This window comes from Talpa occidentalis, unplaced genomic scaffold (assembly GCF_014898055.3).
Source record: "Talpa occidentalis isolate TD23 unplaced genomic scaffold, MPIMG_talOcc4v2.1 talOcc4.11, whole genome shotgun sequence".
Lineage (NCBI taxonomy): Eukaryota > Metazoa > Chordata > Mammalia > Eulipotyphla > Talpidae > Talpa > Talpa occidentalis.
The window spans coordinates 42097647-42117713 of NW_023601104.1; the positions used below are offsets into that span (position 1 = coordinate 42097647).

The 20067-nt window shown below is 48.5% G+C and overlaps 3 protein-coding genes across 3 annotated transcripts; 1 reads left to right on the plus strand and 2 right to left on the minus strand.

Annotated features, from left to right (window-relative positions):
- Positions 1-499: 499 nt before the first annotated feature.
- DHRS1 (dehydrogenase/reductase 1) lies at positions 500-10094 on the minus strand. The gene is made up of 9 exons (XM_037503144.2): positions 9865-10094; positions 9251-9424; positions 6838-6981; positions 6605-6684; positions 2521-2653; positions 2071-2211; positions 1475-1544; positions 1057-1137; positions 500-876 (listed from the first exon to the last, which is right to left on the minus strand). The coding sequence occupies exons 2-9, from the start codon at positions 9398-9400 to the stop codon at positions 740-742; spliced, it is 936 nt and encodes a 311-aa protein (XP_037359041.1). The 5' UTR covers positions 9401-9424; positions 9865-10094; the 3' UTR covers positions 500-739.
- Positions 10095-10156: 62 nt separating this feature from the next.
- On the plus strand, positions 10157-15530 carry NOP9 (NOP9 nucleolar protein). Its single transcript, XM_037503145.2, has 10 exons — positions 10157-10483; positions 10974-11426; positions 12202-12312; positions 12521-12662; positions 12758-12950; positions 13544-13684; positions 14085-14210; positions 14351-14587; positions 14804-14909; positions 15243-15530. The coding sequence occupies exons 1-10, from the start codon at positions 10237-10239 to the stop codon at positions 15398-15400; spliced, it is 1914 nt and encodes a 637-aa protein (XP_037359042.1). The 5' UTR covers positions 10157-10236; the 3' UTR covers positions 15401-15530.
- On the minus strand, positions 15503-18429 carry CIDEB (cell death inducing DFFA like effector b). Its single transcript, XM_037501940.2, has 5 exons — positions 18292-18429; positions 17846-17990; positions 16614-16763; positions 16190-16380; positions 15503-16052 (listed from the first exon to the last, which is right to left on the minus strand). The coding sequence occupies exons 1-5, from the start codon at positions 18330-18332 to the stop codon at positions 15914-15916; spliced, it is 666 nt and encodes a 221-aa protein (XP_037357837.1). The 5' UTR covers positions 18333-18429; the 3' UTR covers positions 15503-15913.
- Between the last annotated feature and the right edge of the window lie 1638 nt (positions 18430-20067).

The following is a 20067-nucleotide window of genomic DNA, read 5'->3' on the forward strand; positions in this document are numbered from 1 at the left end:
CAGTAAGATCAATTCTTCAGAGAGCAGTTCAGGTTGCACCGGCCCCAGGGGAGTGATGACAGTGTGTCAGTTCCACTAGCTATTCCTCTGTCCCCCACTAAGGTTCGAGTAACTTTCCTCCCAAATTCCAGGGAATCATAAACACCAAGGAATCTGCCTTGGCTCAGTGAGTCTACCCAGAAATCAGGCCCACCTGGAAGGCAGCAGGTACCCCTGAAGAATAGGGAGGTGTGAGGGTGGGAAAGCAGTGTGAGACTGGGCATACCTGTTTTGGTGGGAGAGGGAGCCTGCTCCCCAGTGGGGATGGGAACCAGGCCTCACAGTTGAGGGGCAGGTGCCCCTGAGATGGGGCTAGAGGCAAGACCAGGACCAGATCTGGAGAAAGGGGGGTGACCTAGGGAATAAGCTCCTTGAGAATGGAAACATTTTGCATATATTTGAGTCTTTTAAGTACTTAACATTTTGCTGAGCACAGAATCAGCACTCAAAGATATGTTGAAGAAGAAACGAGAGCTTTATTAATTAGACCTCCGGTAGTTTTCAAAACTAAGGCAAAAAGTAAAATCAGGGTTACAGAAAACCAAGGCTCAAAGAAGGACCTAAGACGGCCCCAGGGCTCATCCAGGGCACACAGAGGCTTTCTCTTCATATCAAGAGTGTGCACAGGAGGCAAGAAGGTCTACCTTTTCCACCCAGCCTGAAGGAGAAGAGGGGCAGTTGTGGTGTCAGGCCAGGAGAGTTAGAATTTGCTAGAGTAGAGGGTCATAATCCACTTGGGTATACGGAGAAAGCTGGGCAAGTAGGAGGCCAGCCAGCCCAGGCTGGAGGCATTGGAGAGAACCGACCTCACAGACAAATAGTCTTGAACTGGGCGGCCTGCAGACAACAGGAAGTTCAGGACAATTAGACCCTGTTTCCTGATCCCCAGACAACCCCACCCTGGCTGAAGATACTGAGTGAGATGTGAAGGGGAAAGGAACAGGGAGAGTGAGGGAGGAGTGAGCCGGGAACAGGATGAGATGAGAGGACCAGTCTGGCTGCTGGACCTGATCTTACCATCCACATCCCGAAGGCCATAGCGCCGAGCAAGATCACAGGATGGCAGCACCTTCCCACTCAGGCTCAGGATGTTGGGGTCTGTGGGCACACATACAGACAGATTATGACCTGAGGGCAGTTCAGGGTGATAGATTTGGGCCCAGTGGGTCAAGGAACCACTGAGACAGGCTCAGGAGCCCAGAACCTATTCTCAGGAAGGTTCTGGGCTTGTAGCTCCTGGCCACAACTCCTAAGAGTCAGTTCTGGGGGTTCCCAAGTCTCAAACTAGGCATCCTGACACTTTGGATGTCTAGAAGCAAGAGAAAAGAAAGGGGTATACCTCAACCATCTCCTGAGTTAGGACCCAAAACTGGCCACCACCACCCCACAGGTCCTCCATCCCTTTCATGTTACCAGCTGCCCCAAACTTCTTCACCTGTTGCCAAAGCCACCACACATTTGCCACTCATTTCTGTGGTCTCTGCAGATGGCAGATTTAATTTGAACTGAAACAGAGGGACAGTTAAGTGAAGAAGTTAGTTTCCAAGAGCACTGCCAAGTCTCTTCCCTGCTTTCAGCTTCTGTTCCAGGAGAAAGAATTCCTTCATCACTGCCCCTGCAGCACTCACATCTTGGTAGGTGCTGGAGGCACCCTTCCCTATGGCCAGGCGAACCCTGTACCCCAGCACCCCAACCTTCCATAGTGGGAGAATCGGGGAATGCCAGATATGCCTGTACCTTTTAGTTAGTTCAGTGTGGGAGTCAAGACTGTGGGCTTCAACCTGGGACTGCCTTACCACTTTCGGTGTATGTGGCCTTGAATGAGTTTCTTAACCTCTCTAGGACTCAGTTTTGCCATCTGTAAAATGGACATACTGTCTTCCTCTCAGGATTAAAAGCTACAGCATGTGCCTGCCACAGTAAGCCCCTGGGTATTTGTATTTACTCTTTGTGTTGTTACTGTCTAGTCATGGAGGAGGGAGAGGCAGATTCCCCTGCATTCTCTGCCTCCCTCACCCTCCCCTCGCCAACCTTCTCAAACATGGGATCTTTGATGTCCTTCCTTGAAACCTCCATCAGCATTTCTGTCTGCACCATCCCTGGCCACAATGACACATAGCTGACTCCATGGCGCCGCAGCTCCAGGGCACAATCAGCAGCCAGCCTGTCACACTGTAGAGGGACAGAAGGTGGGGTGAGAACCAGGGCACTGGGCCCTGTCACCTTTCTCCCCTGTCATCCCTGGTCTAGGCCCCTGACCTTCCCAGGAGTCCTTGGGTCCCAGTTGTCCATCTTCCCAGGGTGCTGTCTACTCTGCTTGGCTGAGAGGAGCCCAGGAAAAGGAACTGCGCATGGAGGGTTGGGGGAGGGGTATGGGCCAGCTGACCCTAACCACTTTGACCGCCAGGGATGGACCCTCCTGAGCTATGGGTACCGTTACTGTCCTGCACCTCTCCGACCTCCATGCCATTGGGTCCTTACCCCAGCTTTGCCCACTCCGTAGGGAACACTGAACAAATACTGCAGCCCTCCAACAGAGGAGATGACCACGATGAGGCCGCGGCCAGCCGGTACCATCAGCCGTGCACCGTACACAGAACACAGGTAGTGGCCTCTAGAAGGTGGGACAAGAAAGAAGGAGTGGGGGCCTCCCCTGGTGGCGCAGCGGTTGAGTGCTGGGCTGTGAAGCTGCCCGCAGCCTCTGCAGTGCTGGTTTGTTCCCCAGCCGCTGGCGAGGGTCCCACATGGTGCACAGACCTCTCCGGCTGCGCCCGCTGCTCCCCGCAGCAGTGTACTTCATCAGTCTGCCTGTTCTGTTCCCTGCTCTGACTCTGGTGAATCCTCTCACCCTCCCGTGCTTCTGATTGTACCCAGTGCTTGTATAAATAAATAAATAAATCTTTAAAAAATTAAAATTAAATTAAAAAAAAAAAAGGAGTGGATAGCATTTAGTGCTAGACTGGGTGCTAGAACCCCAAAAGCTTCCTCTGCCCTCTAGTGGCTGTAGTCAGCTGGGAGAAGGGCACAGAGGGGGCAGTCCCTGGGGGATCAGGGGCTTGAGGCCACATTCTGAGAGGAACACTGGCCAGTGGAAATGCAAATCTTTAGACGATATAATGAGAGGAAGGAGCTCTGTCATAATAGCAATAACAAACTAAAATAGCTCAAGGGGGGAAATCATAAGAAATAGAGAAGGTCTACCTGGAAAAACTATAAAATTCTGTCTAATATACACGTGCACACAAAATTTGTTCGAAGAGCTAATATGTAAAACATAAGTTCTTAAATTAATCCATAGAGTCAGTCTACTTGAGTTATATCTCAGTAGGGCTTTCAGGGAAGTTGACAAAATAATCTAGAGCTCAAGGAAATAAACATGAGAATAGCCAAGGAAATTCTGTAAAAGGAAAAGCAATTATCTTTTTTCTCCCCCTGCATTAAATGCATTAAAATACACAATGGGATAACAGATAAAAGAATGCAGTACAGGTATAACAATGCACAGATATGAAATAAAATAGGCAATAATTAAATCCAGCAAGGATGCAGAAAATTATAAAAAGAACACTTCAAACTGATGGGGCAAGATGGATCAATCAAAAGGTAGATCTGGGGAAACTGACCAGTTATTTGTGTGGGATTGGCTCTCTACCTCATTTTTCATTTCAAAATGCACTCCGAAAGGGCAAAATACTTGCATATTCAAAAATGAATGCAACAGAAGCACTAAAAAAAAGCATGACTGAATGTGTTCATAAACTTGAGGTGTGGAAGTCTTTTCTTAGCATCTTTTCATACAAAGAACTGGCAGATATGCTTTAAAGATAAGATACATATGGGGACTTCCCTGGTGGCACAGGGGTTAAAATTTCAGTGCTATCAAACAATCGCCAGTCACGGCAGCATGAGTTCCATCCCCGATCAGGACGCTGACCCACATGGCACAGCAGACCTCTCCTGTCTCGTCTGCTGTTCCCCTCAGCAATGTATTTCAGTAGATTTCCCTGTTCTGCTCCCCACTCTGTCTCTGGTGAGCCCTCTTATCCCCTGCACTTCTGGCCTATACCCCAGTTCTTATGTGCATAAATAAATAAAAATAAATCTTAAAGAAGATAAGATACATACGTATATATCTATATACCTAAACACATACACATACAGCTCTATATTTATGAATAATAACTTGGGAACAAATATTTGTAAAACACACATCAAAGGAACCTATTCCTTGAAAAGCTCTTATAAATCGATGCAAAATGAATAACTTAATAACACAAACGACAAAAACTCACAAAAGAATAAAAAGCCTATAAACAAATGAAAACTCAATCTCACAAATAATAAAGAAGTATGAATTAGTCATGTGAAATCCTGAGGGGAGGGGAAAGGGAGAATATGAATTGAAATGACCTCTAGATATCTTTGGCTTAACAGTGTGGCCTGATACTGTCTAGGGTGATTGAGGGATGGGGAAGCAGATACTATCCTTCATTATCTCGAGATTATAAATTGGGGGGTCTCTTTGGAGCACAGTTTGATGATGTTTATTACATTTTTAAGAAGCACTATTGCAACAGGTGAGGGATTGGATTAAAAAAAGCTATGGCACCTCCTCCCAGAGGAATATTTAAAAGGACCGCAGAACACAGATGAGGCTATTAACAGTAGCTATATCTCAGTTAAGGGAGGAAGAGGTGGCTGTGAGGGGAGTAAGGTTATAGTGGTCTTCACATTGTTCTGGGATTACTTTTTTGAACCAGTCATCTTCTATAGGGTGTTCTCAATTAGGATATGAGAGGATTCAGGGTGCCAGGCAAAGAAGGTCAAGGTCAGGGATGCAGAGTACCCTTCACACTAGGTCTCTGCAGTGCCACTTGTGCAGCTGCTCATGTCTGAGCTCCTTGTAAGAACACCAGTAGTTGACGAGCACATGAGATACCTACACCAAAGAAACCGAAACCCTTTCTTCACGTTGACCTACTTGCTCAAATAACAGAAGTAACTGCTTTGAAACACTCTAGCAGTGCCTTTAGAGGTAAATCCCATGTCAGTATCTAGTTTGGCAGCTTCTCTAGTTTGACATCCAAGAATTTCTTTTCTTTTAATGGAACAACTGACTATTGGTCTTAAAAATATGGGTGACCATACATTTTTTTTTCAAATAACACACACATAACTTGGTAACTGGAAAACAATTTTTTTTTTTTTTTTACATAGGGAACAGCACCCTCCAAATGAAAACAAGTAGAGGGAGTTACAGTTTAAAAAGGAATACCCAGCCCCAAGGTCATATGAAGAAAAGGCACGTGAATGTGTATGGGAAGTAACGTGTGGGTGGGCTTCCAAGAGGCCCATGATGTGACATTTACATTGGAGAACTCACAAGCAAATTCATGAGGGATCAGTTTCTACATTGGCTCTGGTGTCTACATTGTAGGCTCAAAACCCTGAGCAGCAAGTGATGGGGGTGTGGAGGGCTGAGGGTGAGGGTGTTCCTGACTTCTAGCTCTGGGTTTTCTTTTCTTTTCTTTTTTTTTTTTTTTTAAAGATCTATCTATTTATGCATACAAGAGCTGGGGTACAGGCCAGAGGTGTGGGGTGTGTGTGTGTGAGAGGATTCACCACAGACAGAGTGGGGAACAACAGGCGACTGACCGAAGTGCACTGCTGAGGGGAGCAGCAGGAGAGTCAGGGGAGGTCTGCTGCACCATGTGGGTTGCTCCCTGGCGGGCCAGGGAATCGAACTCGTGCTGTAGAGGCTGCGGATTGTTTTATAGGTTGCATCTTAACCCCTTGCGCCACCAGGGAGGCCCCTGGGTTTTCTTTTCTTGCCTCTGGGCTAACCATCCTCCTCTGTCCTCACCACCTTTCTTCTACTTTGGAAATGGCTTTCTTGGGATTGCCACTAGAGTCCCGGTGGCTTTTGTCACAAATTTACAGGTAATGTCTTGGTTACTCCCACAGGAGCCTAATTACATCCACAGAGTGTAATTTCTGAGAGGGTACCATTGTTTCAACAATAACAAACAGAGACATAGCCGGTGTAGTTCATGTTGGGCAAACTCTAAATGCCGTGGTTCATCCCACTCCTGTGCCTGATGCAAGCATAACCCCATCATGCGCCAGTCGTCCTGACTTTTACCTGGAGTGCCCTTGCCTATAGGTTTGGAGTAGGTATGTAGAGGTTAAGATGGCTGGCTCTCTCTTTTCTGTGACCTTCTCTTGATCTTAAACAAAACTCTTTCTTTCCCTAATCATTTTTGGAAATACTCATGAATGGACGGTGTGCATTATGCAGGGAAGGAGCCTTCCTTCTGGGTCACACATTTGAATGGGTAAACAGTCAAAACATCAGAAAAGCTGAGGGCAAGTTGAAAATGACTGATAGAAACAAGGCAAAAGATGATGTCCCCAGGTATAGATTTACCAGGATGGAACTTCTCCAGAGGTGAGTTACACAGGTGGGACAGAAAGAAGAAAGAGATGGTGAGGTCAAGAAAAAGGAGAGGGCCTATTGGGAAGGTTCAGGTCTTCAGTGGCTAAGTGAGGCAAGAGGAGCACCCACCTGAGTCCAGCATTGTTGATATCATCCCACACGGAGGCAGGGCATTCCCAGAATGCCTTCTTAAGATTTTCGAAGATAGCCTGGAAGGCACAGGGAGGGTGATAAATTGGCTGATCTGAAGGCAGGAGGGATGAGGGGCCGGATAATGGAAGGGAAAATGAGTGCAGAAGAGGATTCTGGGGTCAGAGGGAAAGGTCAGAAGTGCAGCGCTGGGATCTGAGTTCATGAAGTACCTGGGCCCCAGCAAAGGCATTGTTGACCAGCACATCCAGACGCCCATGCTGTTCCCGATCCACCTGTTCAAACAGACTTTGCACTTGACTCTCCTGGCTTGAATCGCACACCACGGGCACACACCGGCCCCCTCGGGATTGTGCCTGGAGAGGTAGGAGGGATATGAGCTCACAGTCATACACAAGTGTGAGAAATAACGCAACTCCCATCAACTCCTGGCTTGAGAGCCAAGAAAGAAAAATCACAGGAATCAAAGCTGGCAGCTGAGGCGACATGGTAGGCAATACTGCCCTCTGGTGCCGAGTGAGGAGTTTCAGGAAAGCGAGGTCCCCTTATTAGAGAACTGCATGGATTGGAATCTCAGATTTAAAATCTGCAATTCAGGGCCTCCCCGGTGGCGCAGCGGTTGAGCGCTGGGTTGCGAAGCTGCGCGCGGCCTCTGCGGCGCCGGTTCGATCCCCGGCTGCTCCCCGGCCACCAGAGGAGGGTCCCACATGGCGCGCAGACCTCTCCTGCCGCCCGCTGCTCCCCTCAGCAGTGTACTTCGGTCCTTCTGCCTGCTCTGCTCCCCGCTCTGGCTCTGGTGAATTCTCTCGCCCTCCCGCGCTTCTGACTGTACCCAGTGCATGTATAAACAAAACAAACAAAGAAACCAGCAAACAAATAAATAAAGCATGCCTCTATAAAAAAAAAAAAAAAGATATCATTTAAAAAAAAAAAAATAAAAATAAAATCTGCAATTCAAAAAAAAAAAAAAACAAACATATCTATGTGTCCCTAAAAAAAAAAAAATCTGCAATTATTTACTGAGGACTACTAATGTGCAAGGCATTATAGTCTGCTGGGAGCTGCTCTTGAGAAATGAGGATCTATGTTTTCCTTATCTTTGGTCATTTCCTTCCAGCTAAGGGCATCTTTTAGCATTTCCTCAGCTCCCACCTTCACCACTCTCATGGAACCCCTACTAATCCCAGTCTTCTTATTCTCTGAGAATGCCCCTGTCTGGTACCTGAGAAGTCAAAGCTCTCAGGTCTAAACTATTTCTACTTCCTATTCTGCCTCACCCTCTACAATTGTGCCCCCATCCTCCAACTCCTGCGAAAGAAGAGTACCTGATTCAAAAACAATCCTCTTAGTGTCAAAAGGTATAAATTTCCAGTTATAGAATAAATAAATCATGGGGATGTAATGTACAACATGGGGTCTAAAGTTAATAATACTGTATTCATATTTTAAAGTTGCTAAGAAAGTAAAATATAAAAGTTCTCATCATAAGAAAAGTTTTGTAACTATGTAGGTAACAAAGGGTAACTAGATTTTTTTTATGGTGATCATTTCCTAAAATATACAAATACTGAATCATGTTGTACACCTGAAACTAATATAACACTATATGTCAGTTATACTGCAATAAAAAAATAGATGCAAAACAAAAAACAATCTCTCATTTCTCCAAATCCATGCCCCAGGTCCTACTCTCTTGAGTCCTTGCCTCCTAACTGCTTGCCTGACTTGTCCTCAGGAAATTAATTCTTCCTCTCAGCCAGTGTGAATGATCAAGTCTTCCAACTAAAATACTATCCCTTAGAGAACAAAGTCTAAAAAGTTCTTCAGACTTTCTGCTTCATTTACAGCCTCTCACCTATCACTAACCTACCACCTTCCCTTGTACTTTGCCTTGTACTCTGATGCTTTGGCATTCTTTCTCATATTATTCACACTTATTTACCCCTGTCCCTCTCCTGTGTAACTCTCTTTGGTGGACTGGTTTTCTTAAACTTCCTTTCTCTAACTCTTCCCTTTCAAATCTCAGTCCTAGAACCGCTTTCTCAGAATGCTTTCCAGGTAGTATTTTAATGCCCACCTCCATGCTTCCAGAACACATTTCCTTGTTATTTACCATGGTCACATTACATGGAAATTATTAGTTTCTGCCTCTGCCTTCCTGTTAGACTCTATTAAGAACAGCAGTTATATCTCATTAATCCTGGTAGCCAGGTGGTTTACCCTGTGCCTAGCAAATCAAATGCACCCACATATTAAACTGAAATCCAGAAGAAAAGTCAAGTGAAACTGTACAATTCAATGAAAGGAAAGCACAGATCCGCAATTCTTTAGTTACAATTTCAAATCTCTGAAGCTCTCAAATTTTTTTTCATAAAACTCTTGGTAGCAAAATTTGATCCGAAGTTATTTATGGGGTTTATTTATCTGAATAAAAATCAGATCGAAATTTGATTCAGATCAAAATTTGATCTGAAGTTATTTATGGGGTTTATTTATCCCACTTTGATTACTCACATTTTGTGGAGGAATATTACGGTTTTAGTTAAAGGATTAGGAGAATGACTGGTTAATGGGAAGGACTCCCTCAGGAAGCTTCCACCACGCTGGACCCCGAGTAGCACTCACCTCCTGAGCAGTGGCTTGCAAGCTATCTATACGGCGACCAGTGATATAAACTGTGGCCCCTGCTTCGCAGAGCTGCAAAGCGATACCGCGGCCAATACCTCTGGAAGCACCGGTCACTACGCACACTTGGCCCTTCATGGGAGCTGCCATTATTCACAAGCGATAGAGGAAAGTCTGTGGGAACAAAAACTTGCTCTGAAGGGAGCCTGCAGATTGTGTACGTGAATGGGAGAGCCCCGATAGTGGTAGGAGAGGGAGCCAAGGTTGGAATCCTTTGAGGGGAGGGACGTTTCAGAGGGGAATAATGAAGTCAAAGTCCCAAGGCAAGTCTGGCTTCCTTTGGGGAGGCCAGAGAGTGAAGAAGGGCGTTGGGTAGGGGCTGGACACCTACCGGGACTCTGAATGGGGTAACTAACTGGGTAGGGGATTTTTGGCAAGGCAGTCCCTCAAGACGCGTCCACGCAGAGTCCTGGGCTTTCTGGAGCTCTAGACCCTCACCTGACCCCGTCAGGCTGAGCCCGAGATCGTGGCTCGGTCAGGGGTGATCGCGAAGCCCGGTGTCTCTAAGTCTTAAGTGAAGTTCACGCTTCTTACCAGTCACCTGTGCAGCCTACCTCGCAAATCTCGGAAACGAGAACTGTCAATCCGGTCGCAGGGGCAGGACGCAGTGACCACGACTGGGTCAGAGCGAGAGGCTAGGGTGCAAATCCAGGTCTGGGCTGGTGACAGCGAGCGGCGAGGAATCTCCTCGAAAGAGTGACCAGCGGCTATTCAGGGCCGGAGTCCGGACCCGTAGGTAGAGGCGGGGCGGCCCGGGGACACACCCATTCCGGCCCCGCTAGGGGCCGTCGCAGGGCTCTGACGTCGTGCGCTGCGCCTGGAGCGCGCAGGCGTGTGGGACACTGGGGACCCGGCTCGCAGCTGGCTGCTTGGCCTGTTGGCGCGGCTAAGGAAGATTTTGCTGGCGGAGAGGGCCCCAGGAACCCATGGGGCTCGGTCCGCGCTCACCCCACAAGGCGGGGCACCGGTTCCCAGCTGGCGGCAAACGAGGCCGAGGGGCCAAAGGAGCGGGGCGCCCACCACCTGGCCGCGAGCGGCAGCCCTGCCCGCCCGCTGACGGGCGCTCAGACCTGGCTCTAGATGCGCACCCTCACCTGAGCCCCGAAGCTCTGGGGTATTTCCGCCGGGCGCTCTCGGCGCTGAAAGAAGCTCCCGAGACTGGAGAAGAGCGAGGTAGGGAACATCTTCGGGATGGGACCAATAGAGGAATTGGGGGGGGGGGGCATAAAATCCAGGGCAGGTAAAGAAATTTTCGTGGGTCCCCAGGGTTTGGGAACTTAGTTTCATATCCCATGTCCTCTTCTCATCCCGCCCTTTGATTAAGTGATGGAGTATAACCTTATCCTCTGTTCAGTCTCTCTTTTTTTTTTTTTAAGATTGATTTATGCATACAAGAGTTGGGGTATAGGCCAGAGATGCGGGGGGTGAGAGGATTCACCAGTGACAGAGTGGGGAGCAGAACAGGCAGACTGACTGAAATAAACTGCTGAGGGGAGCAGCGGGTGAGACAGGAGAGGTCTGCCTCGACATGTGGGTTTCTCCCTGGCTGGCTGGGGATCCTGCTGCAGAGGCTGTGGATTGCTTCATAGTGCGGTGTTTAACCCCTTGCGCCACCAGGGAGGTCCTCTGTTCAGTCTCTTTAAAATATATCTTGTTTTAACAGAGCTGATGGTGCACAATGTTTTGAAGGAAGTGGAGACTCAGGCCCTAGCCTTGGCCACAAACAGGACTGGCAGTGAGATGCTGCAGGAACTGTTGGCGTTCAGTCCTCAGAAACCGCTGTGTCGAATATGGGCTGCTCTGCGTTCCAAGTTGCGCTTGATAGCCTGTCACCGCTGCGGGGTCCATGTACTGCAAAGTGCTTTGCTGCAGCTGCCTCGATTGTTGGGGAGCTCTGCAGAGGATGAGGAGTTAGTAGTGGAAGACGATGGGAAGGATGGTGCCTTGGATACCCTGGAGGAGCTGGTCCTGGGATTAGCCTCTGAGGTGTGTGATGATTTTCTTTTCTACTGTGGAGACACACATGGCAGCTTCGTGGTCCGAACTCTACTGCAGGTGTTAGGAGGGACTCTTCTGGAGTCTGAGCAAGCCAGGCACCGTGGCTCCCAGTCATGTGGTAAGTATTACAGGAAAGGGGAGTGGAGTTAGAGGAAAGGAGTTTAAGAAGATTAGAAGGAGAGAGTAAGCAGAAGAGTGATTCTTCATGATCTTGAGAAATAAGGACATGGTTTATCAGACCAAACTAGTGGGCACAGAGGACCCGAGGTGGATGCTTAGTTATGTTTAGTGCACAGGTATTAGAATGGGGACAGGGGGATGAGGTGATTTATTTGAGCAATGGCTTTCAAACTTAACCACAACTCCCTGTAAGAAATTTGTTTTTTTAAAATATGACCCAACATATGTATGTGTATCTATAGACATGTTGAATTTGAGTAAAAGTTTGGGGAAAAAAATGCTCTTAGTATGTGAAACCCACTCAAATTTTTTCTTTCCTTTTTTATTCTATTCAATTCCAAGAATCAATTCCATGCTGACTGAGACCCACTACACTGATTTCATGATGCATTCATAGGTAGTCACCTACATTTTGTAAAAACTCTGGGAAATGTTAGATTGTTAGATGAAACCTGGTTTTGAAACACCTTGAATTCTTGGCTGAGGAGTTTGAACTATCTCCTGTTGACCATGGGGGAGCTGGTTGACATTTCTTAGAAAAATTAAAACAGAAATTTAGTCCCAGTTTAATCATCCAGATGAGTGGAGATGCTCAGTTGTACTGTATGTGCTCTGCAACTCTTGGCTGAATGCTTGTTCATCTCTGGACTAATTCTCCCTCCTGGATGGTAGTTTGTGATCTCCCCACTGTACATGTTCTTCATCTCCTTTAGAAGCACAAAGAATCCCAGTTCGGGAATGTAAGCCAACTGATTTTGAGGTCCCTGAAACCTTCTTGAATCGTCTTCAGGACTTGTGTTCCTGCTTTCTGAAAGACATTGCTGGTAAGGAGGAAAATAGAAGGAGGGTGTAGGATCTACTTTTCTGGATGTGATTATCATTGTACAAGACCCCTATTTAAATCGGTCTTATTCTTTTCATATGTGATCTGCAAAGACTCTGTGTAGAACCTTTGTACCTTATTGCTTGAGGTTTGAGGTTGTATAAGATTTTTGAAAAGCTACTTTTGTTATTTCTGTCCTCCCTGCACAGTATTTGTCACTGACAAAATCTCCAGTTTCTGCCTTCAAGTGGCCTTACAGATCTTACACAGAAAACTGCCCCAGTTTTGTGCCCACCTCTGCAATGCTGTGATTAGCTACCTGAGTAGTCGCAATTCCTCAGCAGATGGCAGGTAAGGTCAGCCAAGGTTAATGGGACTGTGAAATAAATGAAATGACGTAGGTATTTTGGATGCAGTAGAGTTGTCTTGATTATCTTCTTGTCTAGCCCACTGCTGCTCTTTTTGCGGGATCAGACGAGCTCCAGACTCCTGGAGCAGGTTCTTCGGGTGCTGGAGCCCCGGAAACTCCAGAGCCTCTTTGTGGATCATTTCCAAGGGCAGTTGCAGACACTGGCTGCGCATCCTATTGCCAACTTCCCTTTGCAGCGTTTACTGGATGCAGCCACCACCCCTGAGCTGGTGAGTCGGGACCTGGGTTAGATCTGTTCTGCACTCTGTTGTTTCTAGCTCATTGGGCTGCCTTTTATTGTGTGCCTGCCTTAGTGTCTCTGACAGTATGATGACCATTCCCCTTGCAGATTTATTCCTAGGGGTTTCCCAGAACTTAGGATGAAAATGCCTTCTTGGCAGAAAGGATTTGTTTGGATTCTCTCAAGTGCCAATGCCAACAGCAGACAAGCTTCATCCAGTCACAGCTTGAGTTTCAGATTCTTGGCTACAAGTCCATCTGCATGCTGGATCTGTTGCCATAGCTTCTTTTCCTTTGCTGCTTAGCACCAAGGCATGCTTCCCTGTGGCCTCGTGGGTTATGATTTGGGGTGGAAAGGCTAGTTCCAGTACTCCTTTGCCCTGAGAGTATGGCCGGTTGAAGTCTCCTCCCCATGTGAGGTGATATCTCTAAGACTGTCCTTCTGCCCTGGACTTCATCCAATACAAGTGCTTTTATGTTTTATCTAGCAATTTTAGTTATTTTTGGCAGGAATATTTCTCTGAATAACTGTTCCCACTGTTAATGAAATGCCAAAGATTCTCCATTCCTTGTCTCTCCTCAGCTGTCCCCCATGTTTGAGGAGCTGGGCCCGGCACTAGAAGCTGTACTGGCCCAGGGTCACACAGGAGTTGTCATTGCCCTGGTCGGGGCCTGCCGTAGAGTCGGGGCCCACCAAGCCCAGGTGCTGCAGCTGTTGTTGGAGGTGAGTGCACATTACCTGCAATCCATTTATGCCCTTTGCTGGAATTATACTTGTTAAGATGTATGTAGTCTTCAGTGTTTTTATTCCTGTACCCAAGAGATCAGATGCCCAGGGATTTCTCAGATGCGGAGAAAAGTGAGACCCAAACCATCTCATAGCCCTGGAATGAACATTGTCTCCCAGAATTAAGAGAAGTTAAGTTAAGGAATGAATGTTTATTCAACCCTTGTTATGTGTACAGAGGCTGGGCATACCGCAAGGTAGCTGAGATTCTGTCCTTGCGGAGCTTATATTCTTATAGTTAGGCTTTTTCATTTCTTCTAAATACTTTCCCTGTCCAGGAAGCTGGGGTTAGAAGTAAATAGTTTTCAGAATTGTCACATTTTGTCTTCCCCTCTAGGCATTCCACTGTGCAGAGCCCTCCTCCCGGCAGGTGGCCTGTGTGCCTCTCTTTGCCACTTTGATGGCTTATGAAGTATACTATGGGCTGATGGAGGAGGAAGGGGCCGTGCCCGCGGAGCACCAGGTGAGGTCGGGGAGAGCAAGCCTGTGGGGCCACGCCTCCCAGGGCTGAGGAAATCCCTCACCCATGAGGTGAGGGTGGTGAGATCTCTGGCTTCATCCAAAAGGTGGCTGCCTCCTAAATCCCTGTCTGTGTCTTCCCAGGCGGAAATGGCTGCAGAGAGGGACTTGGGGGAAGTGACAGTTCTTGGGTCTCTACTGCTCCAGCATCTGCTGCACTTCTCCACTCCTAGTCTTGTGCTTCGAAGTCTGGGTGCCTTGACAGGACCACAACTTCTGACTCTGGCCCAAAGCCCTGCGGGTTCCCATGTGCTTGATGCTGTCCTGACAAGCCCCTCTGTGACGCGCAAGCAGCGCCGCCGCGTGCTGAAGACACTAAAGGTTAGACTTCTGGCTTCTGCTATGATTCCTCACCATCATGTGTTTAGAGAATGAGCTTCTCCCAGTGTCTGAAAGAGGACTATGTAGTTCCTTGACTGTTTCAACTCAGACTCTAATCTTCTGAAACTTTACTCCCTCTGTTGCACCCCTATGCCTACCCCCAACACACTTTTGTAGTCTTCCCAACAGGGACCTGTCTGTCTTGTCTCAATGTAGGGACAGTATGTGGCTCTGGCCTGCAGTCGCCATGGCAGCCGTGTGCTCGATGCCATCTGGAGTGGAGCAGCTTTGGGGGCCAGGAAGGAAATCGCTGCTGAATTGGGTGAGTACCATTACCTCTCTTTGACCTTCCCAAACTTGCCCTTTCCTCACTCCATATAGCTGGGTGGCTGGGGATAGACTTCCAAAGGGTGGTCTTGGCCATGGGGTTTTTAGCATTCTCCTCTCCCCATCCTCTCTGCTAATTGTGCAGCCCTGTCCCACCCTGTCCCCCTGCTTCTGCTCTATGGAGAGCGAGGTGTTAACTCTATCCCACAGTAGGCCTAGCGTCCAGGGAAAATGGTAGGTCTAATGGTCCAGGGCCCACGTAGAGTCTCTGTGGGCATTGGGTGTGTGACTGCATGGTGATACTGAATGCGAGTGGTTCCCTTTGCAGGTGAGCAGAACCAGGAGCTGATAAGAGACCCTTTTGGCCACCATGTGGCTCGCAACGTGGCCCTGACTACCTTCCTGAAGCGAAGAGAGGCTTGGGAACAGCAGCAGGGGGCAGTGGCCAAGCGGAGGCGGGCCTTGAACTCAATACTTGAAGACTAAAACCTTTGGATATGGGACTGGGTGTTGATGGGGGAGAGGAGAGGGAGTATCTTGTTCTTTTTCTTAATTTAAATTGCAGTCAAAAGTCTTACTAGTAAACATTTTTATATTTTTATTGGAAATGTTTCTGTTATTTTTGGGGGTGGGTACAAAGAAACAGATCTTGGTAAAGTCAGAGAAGGCTATCTTATGGGTACTGGGGAGCTTAGGGACAGGGGGAGTTGTAAAGAATCTAGATGCAGCAATAATCAAGGTAGAATGAAGATGCTTGGAGATAGACTTGTGACCTTTTAGAGCACGTGGGAGGCTGGAAAGATGTCTAGGAAGGGACAGCATTCTTTAGGAAAGGATACAGGCTAGGCACCCTGGTGGGGCCTGTCAGGACAGGGTCACAGGACAGTGGGGAAATCAGATGAGTTGTCTAGTCTGCACTGTCCACCGGTACCCAAGCCTGGTCAGAGTCCTCAGTGTGTCTCTTGGAATGAGTCTAGGGCAGAAGCCCAGAGCCCCTTCTCAGTAGCGATGGAGATGATGCTGTCGTTGCCACTGCCATTGCTCGACTCCCTCCACTACATGGCGGATGCTGGAGGCAACCCCCAGTAGCATGTTGCCCAGGCCTTGCAGCAGTGCGGAGGTCCAGCGAAGGAGCTCCCTGAAGGGCGAGAGGAGGAAGTCAGCTGTGTAGTGGGAGCCAGGAGGAGGCCTGTTTCCACAGGGGTAGGTGCGTGCAGAAGGGATATTAGGGACCTGGACTGTAGAGGATGGGGACACAACACGGTGCTATCTGACCTGAGTACTTTCTTCGGGCCAAGTCCTTGGAAGTCACAACTCATGGAGTAGAGCCCGTAGAAGGTGGCCTTGACATTCAGGCTGCCAAACAGGTCACGAGGGTTTTGCTTGTATACATCGAAGGTGATGCGGGCGATGTCCTTGCTGTGCTTGGGTTTCTCTCGGCCTAGGCCATATGACAGGACCCCACTCTGTAGGGGCACCCCCATCAGTGCAATGGAACTTCACACTTGACACCCACCACTCCCTCCCATCAGCACCGGGTCAGACTGCCCATGCCTGGACTGCAGGACACTAAGGTGTCCATTGGCACTGTTTCACCTCCCATAGTGCCTCTGCCAAGACCAGGGTGAGGCTAGAGAAGAAGCTTGGGAGAGAGAGAAAGGATTGGTGGTTTCTAGCAGCCCCAGTATGAGCCTCTCACCCTGGGGGAGCTCCAGCTCTGCCCGAACTCCAGCACCATTAGGCATGTGTCATCCTCCAACAGCTGAAAGAAGTCTTCACTTTCCACAGTGGTCCCGTCCTCCTCCAGCACCAGGGTTGGCACTCCTCTCAACGCCAGAGTCTCCGATGCCTTTCCAGAGGCAAGAAGCCAGAGGGAAGGGCTGAGCTTATCCAGTGTCCCTTCCCTTGCCAGTTGCTGGGCAGCCACTGCTTAACCTCAGACGTTGGTAGATACCCAAACACTTTGCCATTCCTTCAGATGACTCCAGCTCTCTGTTCTTTAATTGTTGGGGCACCTTCACTAGGCACTGACCTTTTCTTGTACTTGCTCCCACCATGTCCGGTCATTGCCATCTACTCCCCTCCAAGTTGTTCTACTGGTTTGGAATTAAAAGCTAGTCAGGGGCCTCCCTGGTGGCTCAAGGGGTTAAGACGGCCAGGGAGCAACCCACATGGCGCAGCAGACCTCTCCAGACCTCTCCTGACTTGCCCGCTGTTCCCCTCAGCAGTGTATTTCAGTCCATCCACCTGTTCTTTTTCCCCACTCTCTCTGGTGAATCCTCTCACCCCCCTAACCCCCCACCCCGCATCTCTGGCCTGTACCCCAGTTCTTGTATGCATAAATAAATACATAGATAAATAAATAAATCTTTAAAAAAAAAGCTCTAGTCAGTTTCTCTTAAAGTCCATCCTTCTTATTTCCAATGTTCCAACTCACTCTCTCCCACACTCACAGAGACTTCCAGAACTACTTTTAGTAGTGACTCAGTCTTTTTTTTTTTTTCTCAAAATATGCCAGGTATCTGTAGCATCTCATATGCATTATCTTTTACTCCTTTCAACAAACCCTACGGCGGCGTGAGTATTGAAAAGTTGAATAACTTCCCAAGGTTTGATACTGGCAAAGGACAGGATCAGGATTTGAACTTGATTTGTCATACAAATTACCATTCCACACTGACTCCTCACTTCCAACCCTCTCACCTCTCTACCTATTCCTTCCCTACCTCAACAAAAGCCCATGTTTTTGAAAAAAATGATCTGGCCCAAATGCAGCAGAGGTCATTGGGCCCCCCCCCCACCCGCTGCTGTTAGGCCTCCATGTAGCTGCCTCGTAACCTCAGCCCTTTTTGCTCCTCATTCCATGTGCCCACTCTTCTCCAGCCCCTTGGCTTCCCCTGCAATAGGAACCCGGGCCTTTGGTGCACTCACCTTGTCTAGCAGTTCCTGGTAGGTGGCAGCTGTTAGGCCTTTGCGGGTGGTCCGCTTATGATCACAGACACGGAAAGGTCGCTGGGGCGGTGGAGCTGAGGTCCAGACCCTACGGCCAACCTCAGAGCTCACACTGGACACTGACCTGGTAGTTGGGAAGAAAGGTCAAGATGGAGTGAGGGTGTTGTTGAGCACTGTGAGGATGATGGGGGTGGGGCGGCTGGGAAGGAGGGATCTAGGTTTGTAAATTAGAATACCCAAGGAGAGGGAGAGACCACAGACCAGGGGTGGAGGAGAGTGGTTCCGGAACGGGGCAAACCCGATGATGTGGGAAGTGGCAGGAAGGGGAAGGGGTACAGGTTTGAGTGTCTCCTAGGAGCTGAATGATGTTTGTTGCTCTACCCCTACCCCCAGAGTTGAAGGGTGAAGGTAGGGTTAGAAATCACCTGAGCAGGCTGCTGGGGTTCAGGGCAGAGAGGTAATCCATCGAGGGAAGGAATAGGAGAGATGCCTCTCTCAGTGGGTTCCGGGCTGAGTGCTTCTCCCTGTGCTGGTGCTGAAGTGTTTTCTGTTACAGAGTTGGGTTCTTAACCCCTGTCAGGTGGGGGATGAGTCAAGAATGGACTCTGCACCCCCCCAACCTGGCTAGAAGGGCAAAGTCCAAGGGGAGGAACCTGGGGGAGGGGCTGCAATGGGTAGTGGAGGAAAGACTGAGGTCCAGAGTTGCCCAGCAAAAGCGACAGGAACTGTGTGCTGTGAGGGCAAACAGGAACTATGCACGAGGATGGAATGTCATCTGGTGTTTTTTTTTTTAATGAAGGATATTTCATTAAATATCCTTCTCCCAACCTGTGAGAAGCTACATTATATAAGATTTGCGCTGTCTGTGTGCTGCCACCTACTGAAAAAGCCATAAACTGAAGCTTTAGGAAAAGGGAGGCGGGACTGAGGATGGAATATTGGGCAGGGCTTGGAGAAAATGAGGTCAGGTAGTGCAGCCTGGGAGAGTGAGGAGAGGATGGATTCTGCTCCAGGATCACCAGGACACTGGTGTGGCTGCTCTTCTAGGAGAAAAGCCAGCTCAGTATTTCTCTGGCTTCATTCTCTAAAACTGCCTGTTTCAGTCAAACTGGATTAGTGAGCACGAAGGCGATGTGAAAGTGGTGGGAGGACATCCTTTGATGGCATCAGGACTTTGGCTTTTGGCACCAAAAGCCCTGATCTCTGGTTTCAGCTACAGCCGTGGATAGCTTCGTGGAGGCTCAGACTCACTGACAGTGAACCCCTCACATGGGTGCAAGTCTCTGCTGTCCTGCCTACTAGTCTTTTTTTTTTCACTTTTTTTAAATTTTTTTTTACTTTTTTTTGACTTTTTCGACTTTTTTTTTTTTACTTTTTTTTTAAAAGATTTATTTATTTATGCATACAAGAGCTGGGGTACAGGCCAGAGATGCGGGGGGTGAGAGGACTCACCAGAGACAGAGTGGGGAACAGAACAGGCAAACTGACTGAAATACACTGCTGAGGGGAGCAGTGGGTGAGACAGGAGAGGTCTGCTGTGCCATGTGGGTTGCTCCCTGGCCAGCGGGGATCGAACTTGTGCTGCAGAGGCTGCGGATTGCTTCATAGTACGATGCTTAACCCCTTGCGCCACCAGGGAGGCCCCTGCCTAGGAGTCTTGCCTGTAGCTGTGGCAGCTCACTCAGCCCTGGACAAGCCCAGGCTGCAAGTTGTAGGTGTGTTAACGTCTCCAGGACAACGCTTAAACAAGGGGAATGCAGCTGGGCATAAGTGGCAAGATCTGACTCTCTGGGAGGCATTCTGTGTACTTCGGCGGCCTTTTCTGAGGCTGACTGGATAGCCTAGTATCATACTCATAGTGACTTTCCTCTCCCTTCTACACGGCCCCCTCTTTCCTGCTTCCTGAGTTGACCTCTCAAATACAGAATACCTGACCCACCTCAGCTTCTGCTTTGAGGGAACCCAAACTGAGACAACACTGGTGTCCTTGTTCCCAAGAAACCCCCAGTCCTGACTGTTGACTGGGCAGGGCTTCTCCCCTTCCCTCAACTCTCTTTCTACTCGGTCCTTTGCAAGTGTCTTCATTTCCAAGCTTTGGCTGACATCTCCACCCAGACAGGGCCTCTCTTCAGTATGATCTATCACTGCATCCTTTGCTTTTTCTCTCCTATATCCTGCTGCAGCTGGGTAGTGTGGGCTCT